Raw genomic sequence first — 13,818 nt, forward strand, 5'->3', positions numbered from 1 at the left:
CTCAGCTATATTATATCTTGAATACAACTCAATTCTTTTTATTGTTATAAATAAATAAAGGACAAGGAAAGAAATTACAAAAAATTAAGTGACCAAATATTACATCTTTTATCATCTTATGTAATATAGAGGGAAAAAACCAAAACAATCAAATGAACATATCATAAGAAAATATTACTCCATTAGAAAACAAATCCTTCCATTCAGCCTATACTGTCTGCACCCCAACATAAACGAAGCTCATCTGCAGGTTGTAGATTTTGCTATATATTCAGGATGAATACAGCCAAACAAAAACAAAAACAAAAGAGGGAACCTAGTAAAAAAAAGCAAGGGGATGAAGAGACGTCTCTCTCAATTTTGTACACTCAGACAGAATCAGTTGCCTTTGGCCTGCTTAAGGGTAGAAGGTGAGGGAAGCACACAAAAGCAGTGCAATTATTCTGCTCTGGCACAACAACAGAGAGCAAAAGGAGCATCAAAGGCTTTCCTCTGAGCAAAATAGGGCTCCCTCAGAGGAAAGCGCAACCTGTGTGTGAATACCAGTGCATGGACTTTAGGCCCTCTCTTGAGACACAAGAGGCAAAGGATGCGTGTCAATAGAGTTGCAGTGCCTATCCACTTTGATTACGTTATAATACAGCAAGCAGTAGCAACAGTGTAAATAAACCTTTTTTTAATGTTTTTTCAGCTATATCTTTAAAAAAGTAGACGTGTCAAACTCGTTTTTTTATATATATATAATATGCCATTGCACATATGTTTAAAAAACACACACACTCTTTCTTTGTAACTTATGTACACCCTGGAAGCACCTAACACAGTGAAACAGTAAGTCTTTGCTGCATGTCTTTGCACTGTGATGGGAATATGCAGCACTAACGGAACATACAGAGTATAAACCTTTGACCAACAGGCTTGGTAATATCCCTCAGCACTACCCTCTTTTAAGCACTTTAAGCACATAAATAACATCTATTTATTTATTTATTTTTTCTTTTCTTGGTGTCTTTCAGTGTAATATCTTTTATCCACTATTGGTTGAACAACTACCGTTATACTTCCTTTTCCTTTTAAAGATTTGAATTATTAAGGAGCAACTGTTAACAAACCTTACATTTCAATAATGTAAGTAAGAAAGAGAGCGGTGTTACGGATTTTCTGTCAGGCACATTAGAGGGCACCTCAGTCGAATGACGAGGGTCCTTTAACAACCCGGAAGTCTGGCTTCCACATGTTTTTGTGTACGCTCGCCGGTTGCTAAGCGGTGTTATCACATTGTAGTCAATACTTGTGGTGCTTTTAGGCTCAAAAACGAAATCTAACAGGATGAAAGTGGTTGCGTTAATAAGGTAATCGCAGCTTGCCGCTTTAACCGTCACACAGGTCTGTCACTGATGATTTGTGCTTGCAGAGCAGTAAGCTACGGATGCTGATGTATCTATATGAGTTAATTCAAACCAAGAATATGACACCCATGCAGGTGTAGAATTATTGCCTAAGGGTTTGAAGACGAATGAAAGAGTGGCATAGAGTGGCTGTAACATGCTGTGAGAGTAGTGCACCAGAACTCACCCGGTACATCCACAACCTTGTGTTCCAACCCTGGATATTAAATATGATGCACCACATTCCCACATTGCTAAACTTTGCACCCATGATAATGTGTGTGTCAGCTTAGCCTCTGTGTCTGTTTATTATGTTGTGTTCCAGTGGGGGCAAAGACAGCTGCTACAACATGATGCAGTGTGTTGCTGCTGGGCACCGGATCGTAGCTCTGGCCAACCTGCGCCCTGCTCACACAGGTGAGTAAAACGTGCTCCTGGGATTAACCTGTAAGCCCCAGCAGCTGGCTGGAGCTGGCTTTGCTATATGGGCCAACCAGCTGCACTTCCGTTCCCAATAACTGTACATAAATTAAATATTTGATCATTTCACTTTTGAACTGCATGTTTGTGTGCTGTGTCCTTACATATATTTGATCTGATTTGATGTTTTAACAAATGAAATATTCAAATATTAGTGTTTAAAATAACCAGAGTCATTTATGGAATGCTAAGTAGGCCAAAAATATTTGAATAGTTTCAAAAGTAAGTTAATGATTAAATACATTTAAAACATTTACCCACAATATACTAGAAGAAGTTTACAAGAATTCCCTATTCACACTATAGTGTATGCCCATATAATATGTATTTTGTGTCTAATGCCAACACATTAATCTGTATAACTGAAAGAAATGTGAAGAGAAACAACATGTCCAATTGCAGATTAACAGGTTCTATTTATCTAATGCAACAGCAAAGCTCTCTCTAGTACTTAACTAAAATTCTTCTCAATAATGGGACTTAATTTTCTTTGTTGTAAACTTACTTAAAATTATGTATCTCTAATTAAACTTCTCCCCTGTGTTTTACAGTTATTCTTCCTTGTCCAGTATAGCCTACACTACAGCATTATTGTCTAAAATTGATACTTCCTGTATTTTTGAACACGTTAATCCTGAGGAATTAAAATTTACTGAGGAAGAACTTTTCATGAGGAAGAACAGTTCATGAACTTTACTTTTATTGATATTTGCTAATATCACTAAATGGGGCTCTGGAAAAGTATTCTCTATTTTTAGTGATTGAAATACTGGAGCGGGTGCTCTGTATGGTTTGGAGTTGCCCAGATCTTGCAGTTGGTTCGCATAGATGCCTGCCCTCCCTAAGTCTGCCGGAGGTCTCTTGAGGTTAAAAAGGAGTTTTTCCTCCATACTCACACTGAGTGCTTTCCCAAAGGAAATCTTTGGTTTCTATCTGTCTGGTATAATTTAAGATGTTGGCCTAACTATGATAAGTGGCCTGAGTTGTTGGGATTGTTTTCCAGTTTAGTTCAGTTCAGTTGTATTCATACACTAAGCTATAGTGCCATTTCCCAACTATCCAAGTCTGCTTCACCTTTTAAGCTAAAATGGAAGAGTTTGTTATAACTGTAACTAACTTGAACTTTGATTATAAACTATAGTACGTGTCACTCTCTTGCCTATGTGCATGTGTGAGGAGCCACACTTGTATATATGTAGCAACACGGAACTAAAAATCAGTTGCTTAGTTACTGAATTTTGCGCATTTCTAGTTTTTGCTTTTCACTCTCCAGTCTCATGCATCCCTAGTGCATGTTTTCATAGTTTCTTATTAACACCTGGAAGCGGCCCAGTACAAGCCTGACCGAGTGGCACAGGATTATATTGGCTGCTGAGCAGCTCCTCTGGAGCAGTTAGGGTTTAAGGGCCTTTTTGAAGTGCATATAAGTGGTGTTAATGAGGAAGGTGCAAGTGCTGCTCTTTCACTTCACCAATCCAAATTTACTGTGTCCATCTGGAAGTTGCACCTGTGACCTCTGAGGCACCGGGACAAGTTTTTAGGTCACTGCTGCAAAAATGATGAAACTTGAAACTTTCAGTTAAGTTTGTTCAGACTTTTGTTTTAAATTACTTTCATTTAAAAAATTATTTCTTTAACGTGTGGTATCTTGAATATACAATGCATTGTATTAATAAAAACATATAGTCAGATCATTTTTAATATAGTATTCATTAATTGTAGAGCTGTAGAGGTAGATATTTAATGTCAGTTATTTCTCAGGGAATTGCACCATCACTTCTTGTGCATAATCCAGTGAAATCCCTTTTGTCAGACACGATTAAGGCTCTCATCAGGCACAGGTTGTAACTCATTTTCCTTCGTGCATTAGATGAATTGGACAGCTACATGTACCAGACGGTGGGCCACCAGGCTATAGAACTGTATGCCGATGCCATGGACTTACCTCTATATAGACGCACCATCCAGGGATCCAGCCTGGACACTAGCAGAAACTACAGAGAGACAGAGGGAGATGAGGTAGAGGACCTTTATCAGCTGCTGCACCTTGTGAAGGTAGGCATCTGTGCCAGAAGAGTTTATTACCCCGGATGTGCATTTTCAATCCATGTCCTCCGGCCAAGAGGCCTTAATACTTTAGGAGCCCATGACATTTTATTTCCACACACAAAAATATTGTTTCATTTTCTTGATTTATCTGTAGAGTGCAACTTCCAAAGACATTAAGGTAACTGTGTAAAATGCTTACTTGCTTGAAGTAAGATTTCTACTGCTTGACAGTTTTGGTTGTAGTTTAGTGTTTTATAATCTGCTGAGTGTTTTCAGTGGATGACAGGTCTACACTGCAGGCACCCAAACTCTTTTACAGTGGAGTCATATTGTTGTAATACATGATGATTATGTGGTTTGTTATTGTCTTGCTACAATATGAAAGTCCTTTTCCTAAAAAGGCTTTTTTAATGTTTCCTTTTCATGCCGGGTGTACTAAAGCACTCTATACTGTAATGAGTGCTGACTTTTCAGCTGTTTTCTAATAAAAATCCACATAGTGTTGCTTTTGCGCTTCCTTAATTCCCAAAGAGAAATTGAAGTTGAACTTTCTAGTCGGTTCTTAGTTCCTATTGCAAACTGCCAGGGAGACTAAAAAGCCCATATAGTGCTTTTAGCCTGCCTGATTTAGCATATTTTAATTTTTCCTTTGAAAATAAGGTATGTTTTCCTTTTATTTTACTCTGGAATAATAGTGTGGCTGTTGGATCACTTAATCAATGTTTTATGGGCAAAGTTGGAGAGAGGTGCCCTTGAACAATGGCTTCACAGGAAAAATTCCATTCTTTTTTTTATCTCACTTGACAGAAGATCAGATGCAAAAATTAATCACCAAATTAATATTTCATCAAATACCACTTTTGACAGGACTCTGAGAAAATATTCATTTGATGGCAAATTATGTATGAGGCCTTGGTGGTCCAACCAGGTACGGGGTGGCTGACTGACAGGTTTGAGATAACTGCATGTGTGTTTAGAACACTGCTGGCACTGCTTGCCTACCTGACCGCCTGCAGCCATGAGGAGGCTACATGGACACACGCTTCAACAGGAGCAAAGGCTCTCCCTGCTGTCAGCACAAACACCGTGTGGGATTGATCCTGTGTAACACTTTATCCCCACACAACCTCTTATTTTAGCTGGCAGCATCAACATTTAAGCACTTCTTATGGGATGCTGGATGGGACTTTGTTGTTGAAATGGGATTCTGCTTTATGTGGTGTATATGACAGAGGTATGCGTGAATCGTTGTGCAGGTATGTGTGGAGACATGTTCATCTGACTCCTTTAAGGCCCTACACTGCCTTAGTGGCAGGGGCCAGTCCGCCTGAAGGCATTTTCACCTTACTTCCTTACTTCCTTTGCCGTGTCCAGTAGAAATCTTTTCACATGCAGCTACATGGGCAAGTTCTTGATTTTTGGAGCTTTTGATCTTATTAGTACAACCACATCCACACAGCTCAGTATTTACCTCTTTTGTGAGTCAAGTAGTGGACAGCGTTGTGGAATGTGATGCAGTATGCCCACTCTGCCTGTGGTCAGGGCTCTAATTGCATAGGGCTGCTAATTTCCCATTTCTAGGGTTTTTTCGTCTGACCTCGCCAGTCCGACAGGCCATAGATCAGGGCAGTTTGACTCCAATGAGGCCCTCCCAGGCTGGGAGACCTCCACTGGTCACCCAGCGCACCCCTCACACTCCTCTGTCATCAGCAGACCTGGACCATAAACAACAGGTTTCCTCTCATCCGTAAAGTTATGGCAACCATAAGAATACAATCTTTTAATCTCAAATTTCAAGTTAGTGCTCTCGAAAGTTAATTTTTCAACGAGTGACTAACTTGTACCACAGTTCCACATTATGTACTGTATTGAAATAGTAAGTTATTTAACTTGAAGTGTATTTTTAAACTTCCCAAACTCTCTCGTGTCATCTCAAATATCGTCTTAGAAATTCTGTTACGTTCCATCAAGTTGAGTAGATCTTCAGTTTGTTTCTTTTTTCTTTATTTCTAAAAAAATAGACAAAAAAACATATTTCTTTGACCATAAACTTTTTAGTGTTGTTGATTAGTGAAGGAATTGATGGAGGGGGGAGTAAAAGGAGGGGGGAAAAAACACAGCTTTTGATAATGAGCTGTTAAATCACTATTGCTGGAAAAGAACAGTTTTAGCATGAAAAAATGTGTTCTGTTTTGGAAAGTGTGATATTTTGAAAGATTCTTTCTCACAGTTTGAATTAATTAGAAGTTACAAGATTATATTTGGCAAATGACACTTGAGCATAGATGAAAGATTTTTTTTCCTCAGATCCAAAGTTGATGAGTTTTAAGTGGATTCTCTTCTCTTCCTCCTCCCCGTTTTGCAGTGCTAGTGTCTGACTCGTAGCATGAGCCAACAGTGCCATCTATGGATCGTTCCCGTTTGCTGACAAACCAAACATAATCTATACAGACTGGCCTCTAAGAATGTTTGAAGCCATTCGAAAGATTCAAAGGAAGAGATCATATTCTTCAGAACCTTTGTTGACAGAGGGGGAAAAAAGCCCGATTGTAATAGAAAAAATGAGCTATCCATTCCCTGGCAGTACTGATAATAGCAGAATGACAATGTGGCCCTATCCTTGGCCCCCTTTGCTCTCATCGCTGGCTGTGTATAGCTGTGCTTCTTTGAAGTGTGTAACCCGATCAACATGCATGCAAGCCCATCCTGCTAGGTGCTGATCTTTGAACCTGCTCTTTGAGGGGGAGAAATAAGTTTTGGTGGAGCACTTTTACGTATATACAGCTGAGAATGCATTTTCACAGAAATGACATCTTTTCATTCTCAACGATGCTTTCAAACGACACTAGAATATAAAGTTTACATAAAAATGTTTTTCTGTAAGCGCAACATTTGTATTTATTGCTAAGAATTAAAATCCAACTCCTGTAAAAGTGTGCTTTTTTGTGGATTTCATAGGTAGTGTGTCCATACTTCATTGTGTGGCTACTCTGCTCCCCTCTGCTGTGATCCGCTCTCATGTGTGATACAGATCAACAGTGTCAGTCACCCCTGGCTGTAAAGCCAGTTCCCCCAAAGGCCTGCAAAACCCCTCATATTAGTCATATCACATCCCTCAATTCCTTTATCCTTCTCTCTGTGCTCTGTGACCTGACACAGTGGCTCTTTATTCCCTGTGACCCAGCTTGTGTGTGTGTGTGTGTGTGTGTGCGTACGTGCTTGTGTGTTCAAGGTCAGGTCAAAACAGGCCTGTGCTACATGATAACAGGTCTATCGCTGTCATCCGTGCACACCTCTGCCTCTCTTTCAGCACTGTAGTCCTTTCACTACAATCCATATGCACTTTATTTGTCACCCTCAGCCACAAGTAGATGTTTTGAATTATGAGTAGTTAATTCCATTTTACAACACAAAGATCCTTCAGAAATAGAACAACCTATATGGCACTGAGTTTTGGAAAGGCGTAATTATAGCTTCAGTCACTTGATATGGTAATAGATACTTTATAAAAAGAAAATGACTCTATTGCAGCAACTCTGCAACCTTTGAGCTGATGAATAAAGACAAAGACATTTAAGCTCATTAGAGTGATGAGGAACAATAGATGATATCTATGCACATGTTCTATTCTGCCAGCTCTAATTAGCAGCGCTGTGACATCTCTGTCATACTGAGACCCTACTTTGAGAACGATGGAAATGTTACTTTCAAATCCAATTTCCTGTCCTCTAATGCATTCGACTTTTCAGAAACATGTTTTTAATTAATTAATTATTTTTATAAGACAGTTCAGTTAAGATCCAGCTTTCCCCCTTTTTTTTTTTTAACAAGCCAGTATATGTGTGTGTGTGTGTGTGTGTGTGTGTGTGTGTGTGTGTGTGTGTGTGTGTGTGTGTGTGTGTATTTTTTGTTGTTGTTGTTTTGTTTTTTTTTAAGATGTCTGAGAAAAGTCCTGGGAAGGCGCATTGAGACCTTTGGCCTTTGTAGATGAAACATTCTGTTCCATTGGTGTGTGTTAGAACACCTTGTTTTTAGTGAGCTAATCTTTCTCCTAAACTTGCGCACACTCTCCCCCTATTCCCCGTTTCTCCTGACCATTGTTACATAGACATTCCCCCCTCGTCCTCAGTAACTACTGCCGCGCCATTATCGACATCAGCAGACAAGAGTGGGGCCCTCTGGGATCGCAGAAGCAGCCTGTCCACAAGTCCAAACAATCTGTCTCATTCCTCTTTCCCGCTCCCTCACTCCTTCCTTCTCTCTTCTACATCTCTGTCTCCATTGTGCTGTCGTCGCACTTTCATCCGGACCCTTCAGAAGCCTGGCACTGCCTTGTTGCAAGTTCCCTGATGGAGGTGCATCCTGCTGTGAGGAAAGAAGGGAAAAGGACTGAGACATAATAGAAAGAATGGAGCAGAAAGGAAGAGGAGGGCAGACTGGCTGGTAGGCAGGCGGAGGAATCTCTGTATCTTTGTAGTATTGATTAGGCAGCTGAGGTGTTGTGAGACAAGATGTTCAGGAGGAGTGTGAACTATGAAAGGGGGGGGGGCCCAAAATCAAACACACAGCCCTTCTCTGATTACTGGCATGGTGCCGCATTAGACGTACATTGGGGGCTCAACAGGAAAATGGATTTCTTTAAAAAGCTGCTTAATACATAAATCATGACCTCTGGGGTCACAGCGAGGGTTTAGGAGATCAGATCAATAACAAAGCTAATGCAAGCTTGTTGAAGCTTGTTTGTGGTGCTGAGAGACCTCTAAATGGTGTTACTGGAAGTAGCTCGCAAGCAGCCTCAAACCAAAGGATAATCACTTTGGTGACCGTTTTGTTTTCTTACGTTTCAGCAAAGTTTGCAGTTCCTAACTTTAAGATGCAGCACAGCATGTTAAAGTGTGGATTTCAGACAGATTTCAAACAGCTGTCTCTCGGTGTTGCCTCTTTTTGCGATAACCATTGTTATCTTTTCCTTTGGTCCTGAGATGCTTGTATTTGTGTTGGTCGGCTCAGTGGCAGTGAGGTTGAGATTGCAGACTTGTTTTGCACATGAGGAAGGATAGCATTAGCTCTGAGATAATGGCACTGTGTATTGTTCGCGGGCCGTGTGGAAGTGGTGGGACAGGATCTATTAGATGCAGGCCCATTTCCCACCAACTGACGCTAGCAGTCCCCACAAACATTAGATAAAGAGTCAAGCCTCAAGCCTTTGTAATTTGTTTGTATTTTTCTGCTTAATGTACTTTGCTCAATCTTGTTTAGCGATGATGGAAGCTGATAGCCTTATCTCGACTTGCCGAGGGCACAAACCACTACATTGTTGAACATTGTTCAATGAGAAACGTGCGTGTTTTTTTTTGTTTTTGTTTTTGTTTTATTTTGATACTGGATGAATTGTAGCTGTATCGGAAGGTTATTGCATTTGAGCTGTTGCTTCAATGTTATGCGCTGATGTAAAGGATTATACAAAGTGTGTTCATATGATTCCTTGTTTCAGTTTTTTATTAAGAAAAAAGTTGTGATAATTTTCTAGTCCTGGCAAACAATATTTTTTATCTCTTTTTTGTCACTGTGATTGTTTGGCATGCCTTCTTCAAAATGCCTTTGAATGACTTTTGCAAATCAATTTCTGCTTCATCATCAGAGATCTATTGTTACATCTTCAACAATTTCTTCTCTGCTTTAAAAACCTCAAATTTTTAGCTTTGTCTGAAAATCTAATCTAAGCTTTACATGCCTTCCTCAGACTCAGTCGAGTTGTTTTTACTCTCCAGATATCATAAAATATGAAGGATCCAACCTTGTAAGAAAAACGCAAGTTGTGGAGGAGATTCAATAAAACCTTTTAAATGCACCAGTATCAACAGTTAGTCAGGCCCAACTCTGTCTGCCTCAGAACTGACAGCTGAGGAATTGTGTCAAGTCTTTCAACTCCCTGCCATTCATCTACTCAGAAATTAAGAGGGCTTTTATGTTTTGTTTTGTGAACCATTCCCCTCAAGAAATATTTGTGGCAGGCCCCATCACCTCCCGCAGCTAAAGTCATAACCAGCCGTAGAAAAACACTGTCTGGAGTCTGGAGAGTGGGTTAAACCAGCATCACAGCAATATTTTTCTCTGGTCTCTCTCTGGGGAGTGTGTGTGCGTGCGTGTGTTTGTGCGTGCGCGCGTGTGTTGGGGGAGCATGACGTCTGTTGGAACTATGTAAGACGGAGGGCAGAAGAGCCAAAATGCCAAGAGCCTGGATTCTGACCTCACCAGAAAAACATTTACATTTTAGGCTGTGTGTGTGTGTGTGTGTGTCTTCTTGTCTTCTTGTCTCCGTGGGCCAGTGTGGATACATCGACATTACGTATGTATGGATACACCTTATGGACTTCACTCATGATATAAGTGAGAATATCTTATATGTTTAATATTTAGTTTAGTTCAATTTAATTTTTGCAGGAAATCACAGTGGTTTTATTTAAAAATCCTAAAAAATCATGAATCAACTTAAAGTTAAAGGCTGACAGTTTATTTAATGTGGTCTACAAAAAATAAAGTATTGCATTTTAAGTACTAACGACTAAACTTGTTTTCTTGAATTGCAAGTATTCATGGTTATACCATACATCGATAAACGACCTGTCTCACTGGTGCTTCCCGACATTTAGTTTTCCATGTGTGTTGATATGGAAAGCCTCCTTGTCCTTGGCCTGCTGAAACCAGGGCTTTGTGCTTGCTTTGGCGAAGGCCCTCTCCCTCCCTGCCTGATGACTGGCGGGGCCTGTGTTTACGTAACCGTATATATCTTAGAGGAAACTCGTGAAACGTTAATCTCTCTACTTTTTAACCCTGATGAATTTCTACATTTTCCAGCTGTGCGGCATGGCATATTTATGCTCAGGCTCTATTGCTGAAAACAGCTCTGTCATTGTAAATGAATCACTATCCAAGACTAAAGACTGTGCATGTGTGTGTGTGTGTGTGTGTGTGTGTGTGTGTGTGTGTGTGTGTCCGTGTGGGTATGTGTAAACTTAAGGCTGGGAAACTGAAAAAATTCATGCTCAGCCATAAAAAGCAGCATTAGTACCTTCGTGGATAAAAACAGCTTCTTTTTCATTCTTCCCCATACCCTAATCAGTGCACACTTCGCTGTCACTCATCACATTTCTTTGGCTTTCGACTGATAAGCGTCCTTCACTCATCGTGCTAAATAGACAATGCCTCATGTCATATCCTCTGTTGCCTGGTCACACCTGCACAGTGGCCTCAGCAGAGGATAATACTCTCCCCTCGTCTGCTTCCTCTCCACACTTCTCGTAACTATGACCTGCATCATCTCAGGAACCGTTCAGGGCATTTGGCTTTGCGAACAGCTGGCTTTGTGAGAACTTTGTTTTTCTTATTCCACCACTCTATATGGTTGAAGACTGACACGTGTTGAGTCATCTTGCCAGACCGTCCTCAAACACAAAGGAAGAGCCTGTCTTTCAACAGCTGTTTTAGATGCAGAGCTCCGCCAATTTACCGAAGGGAATGTCTCTGAAAGCCTTTCAGAACGAGATTTTGCCGATGTTTGTTTTACAAAAACATTCGCTAAGCCTGCGTGTCCGTTTTTTTTGTTTTGATGGATCAGACACCATACCTGTTGTTTGAGACTCAGTATGTACTGTATAAGCAGAATATGATTTTGTGAACGTTGGGTGTACCTTAATTTAAACGATCATTAAGAATATCCTGTGCCTTGTGTGCACCATTCAGCATCCCATTTCTCCTTTACCAACTCTTGGAGTCACCTTGGAGTTTAACAGTCTCGTTGGAATGACAATGAGGAAGCTGATTTACAACAAATAAGCAGTGTCTCCTCCTACTAAGCTCACACTAAGCTTCCTGTCAGTTTGGCATGTCTACGCTGTCAGGACAGCCCAACACGCCCCAAGACTGTGTCTACATTACATTAAACACAACCGCTTGACCCTAGCGAGCCCCATCTCCTGTATGACATCTATTTGAGCTACTACAACAGGGTCCAACCCCTCCCCATGTTCATTCCATGCAGGTGAACAAGGGAGAACAATCCCATTACACTGGAACAGGCCCAGAGCTAATGCAGAGAACATTAAAACCATGTCGCATCCAGTCACTTACTTGATGGATCCAGGAAGAGAGGGGTGAAGAGAAGACACAGAGAGGGGAAAGAAATGTTGAAGAGGAGGGGTGGGATTGGAGGTCTTGGGGTCAGGCACGGTGACGATGTGACAGTGTGATTGCAGCAATGGAGAGCATGTAATGGCACCTTGGTGCCCTTGAGCAAACTGTCATTCGAACCACTTTAATTAATTTCCCCACTTTGTCGACTTCCCCACCTTCCTGCTATCACAGACAGGAATGCTGCATACACCAGGCAGTAATATTATACAGTGAGCGTGTCAACAGGTTTAGACTTGATAAAAAGCGGATATTTTAAGGAAACGTGTGGCCTGGTGTCAATAATAGTTGAGATCTGCCTGCTCTGGACTCCTGGCTGTCAGAACAGACTCAATCGGGCATTTTGGAAACCTACCATTTTGCAAAATGGAGCTTTGTATTGTTAGGGTGTATAATTAAGACCTCATTGTGACAGCCATTGAGAGCGAGTTAATGAGGGTTCTGATGTATTCCATATGAATATGATTATTGAATTTTTAATATTTTATGGCTTTCTAATTGCTTTAGTTGCTACTAATGGCTTTGAATGTTGAATATTACCCTGAATGAAAATGTGGAATGGGTTAGTACCTTTAATGCTGAGATCATAGCTGAATTCTGTAGTTGACTTTTTTTTGTCTTTGAGGCAGATACATATCTTTACCAAAGGCATGTCTGTGACTGTGAATACATTTGAAGCAGTCTTTCACTCCCTTACTAAGATGAATGTATATATAATTACAAAGTATATCACGCACACTACCTTGATATAGAGTTTAATGGCCGTATCGTTTCTTTGTGGAGCATGTCTGCTGGCCTTAATCTTCTCCACAGCTGACATCTTAATAACTCAGCCCTCTCCATCCATTTCCACGGGAGACATCCGGATGTGGGGGAAGGATTAGTTTAATGAATTTGACAATTAGTAACAGAAGTTAATGACTGCATGGGGCTAAGTACCCTGATGGACATGGCTGGGGGGACTAAGGACTTCCACTGCTTTGGGCCATAGATCCTCATTAATAGCTTTTCTGCCTGCCGGAGAGGACAGGGGAAGCCAGGCCAGGCTTTTGTTTAGTCTGCCTCTGACGGAGCTGCTGAGGGGTTGCACTGTTGCACAGCACCATGCGAGAATTAGTCCTGCTCTGGGCATGAGATAACACAGGGCCTCAGGTCCTGGATCAGGTGAGGCTTCCTTTTATGAACAAGGGTCATTAAATGCTGAAAAAAGAAGAGTGACATTGAATCAGGGCAGCGAGGGAGTTCTTTCTTTAGATCTTGTGCCAACAATCACTGAGGAAGAGAAGTGGTTTGTAGGTCACAGGCCTCTTCATGACCTTTGCCTTGATTTATCATTATGTTACCCAGATCCCACCTCTAATATAGTCAAAACATCGTTTAGCCAGATAGCTCTCATAAAGATTTTATTATTATTTATTATTATACTGTGCTTCATGAGCTACCTAGTCGCTTTGTCAAATATTTCCACTATAAACCATTTTGATAAATTTTTCAGCTACTATAAAATCAAAGTTTGGATTTTTTTATGGCGTCATGAATAGACATAGAACAATTCCCATAATATCCATCAGTTTAGATTTATATGTACATATACCCCCTCTTCACAATAATTTATCCTACCTCCTCCCACAGAGGATGAGAAAATATGTCTAGAATTTATAAAATCACATCCAGAGCAGCATTAGCTGCCCCCTCATTCCTGCCTGTCTCC

General features: G+C 40.6%; 1 protein-coding gene across 1 annotated transcript in view; it reads left to right on the forward strand.

Annotated features, from left to right (window-relative positions):
• The first annotated feature begins 1,185 nt into the window (after positions 1-1,185).
• dph6 (diphthamine biosynthesis 6) overlaps positions 1,186-13,818 on the forward strand; it is a 56,916-nt gene continuing 44,283 nt past the window's right edge. Inside the window, exons 1-3 of the mRNA XM_082516447.1 lie at positions 1,186-1,352; positions 1,714-1,805; positions 3,739-3,923. Of these exons, the coding sequence (XP_082372573.1) occupies positions 1,330-1,352; positions 1,714-1,805; positions 3,739-3,923 (300 nt within the window). The 5' untranslated portion in view covers positions 1,186-1,329. The remainder of the gene's footprint in view (positions 1,353-1,713; positions 1,806-3,738; positions 3,924-13,818) is intronic.

This window comes from Aulonocara stuartgranti, assembly GCF_965226115.1.
Source record: "Aulonocara stuartgranti genome assembly, chromosome: 19".
Classification (NCBI taxonomy): Eukaryota; Metazoa; Chordata; class Actinopteri; order Cichliformes; family Cichlidae; genus Aulonocara; species Aulonocara stuartgranti.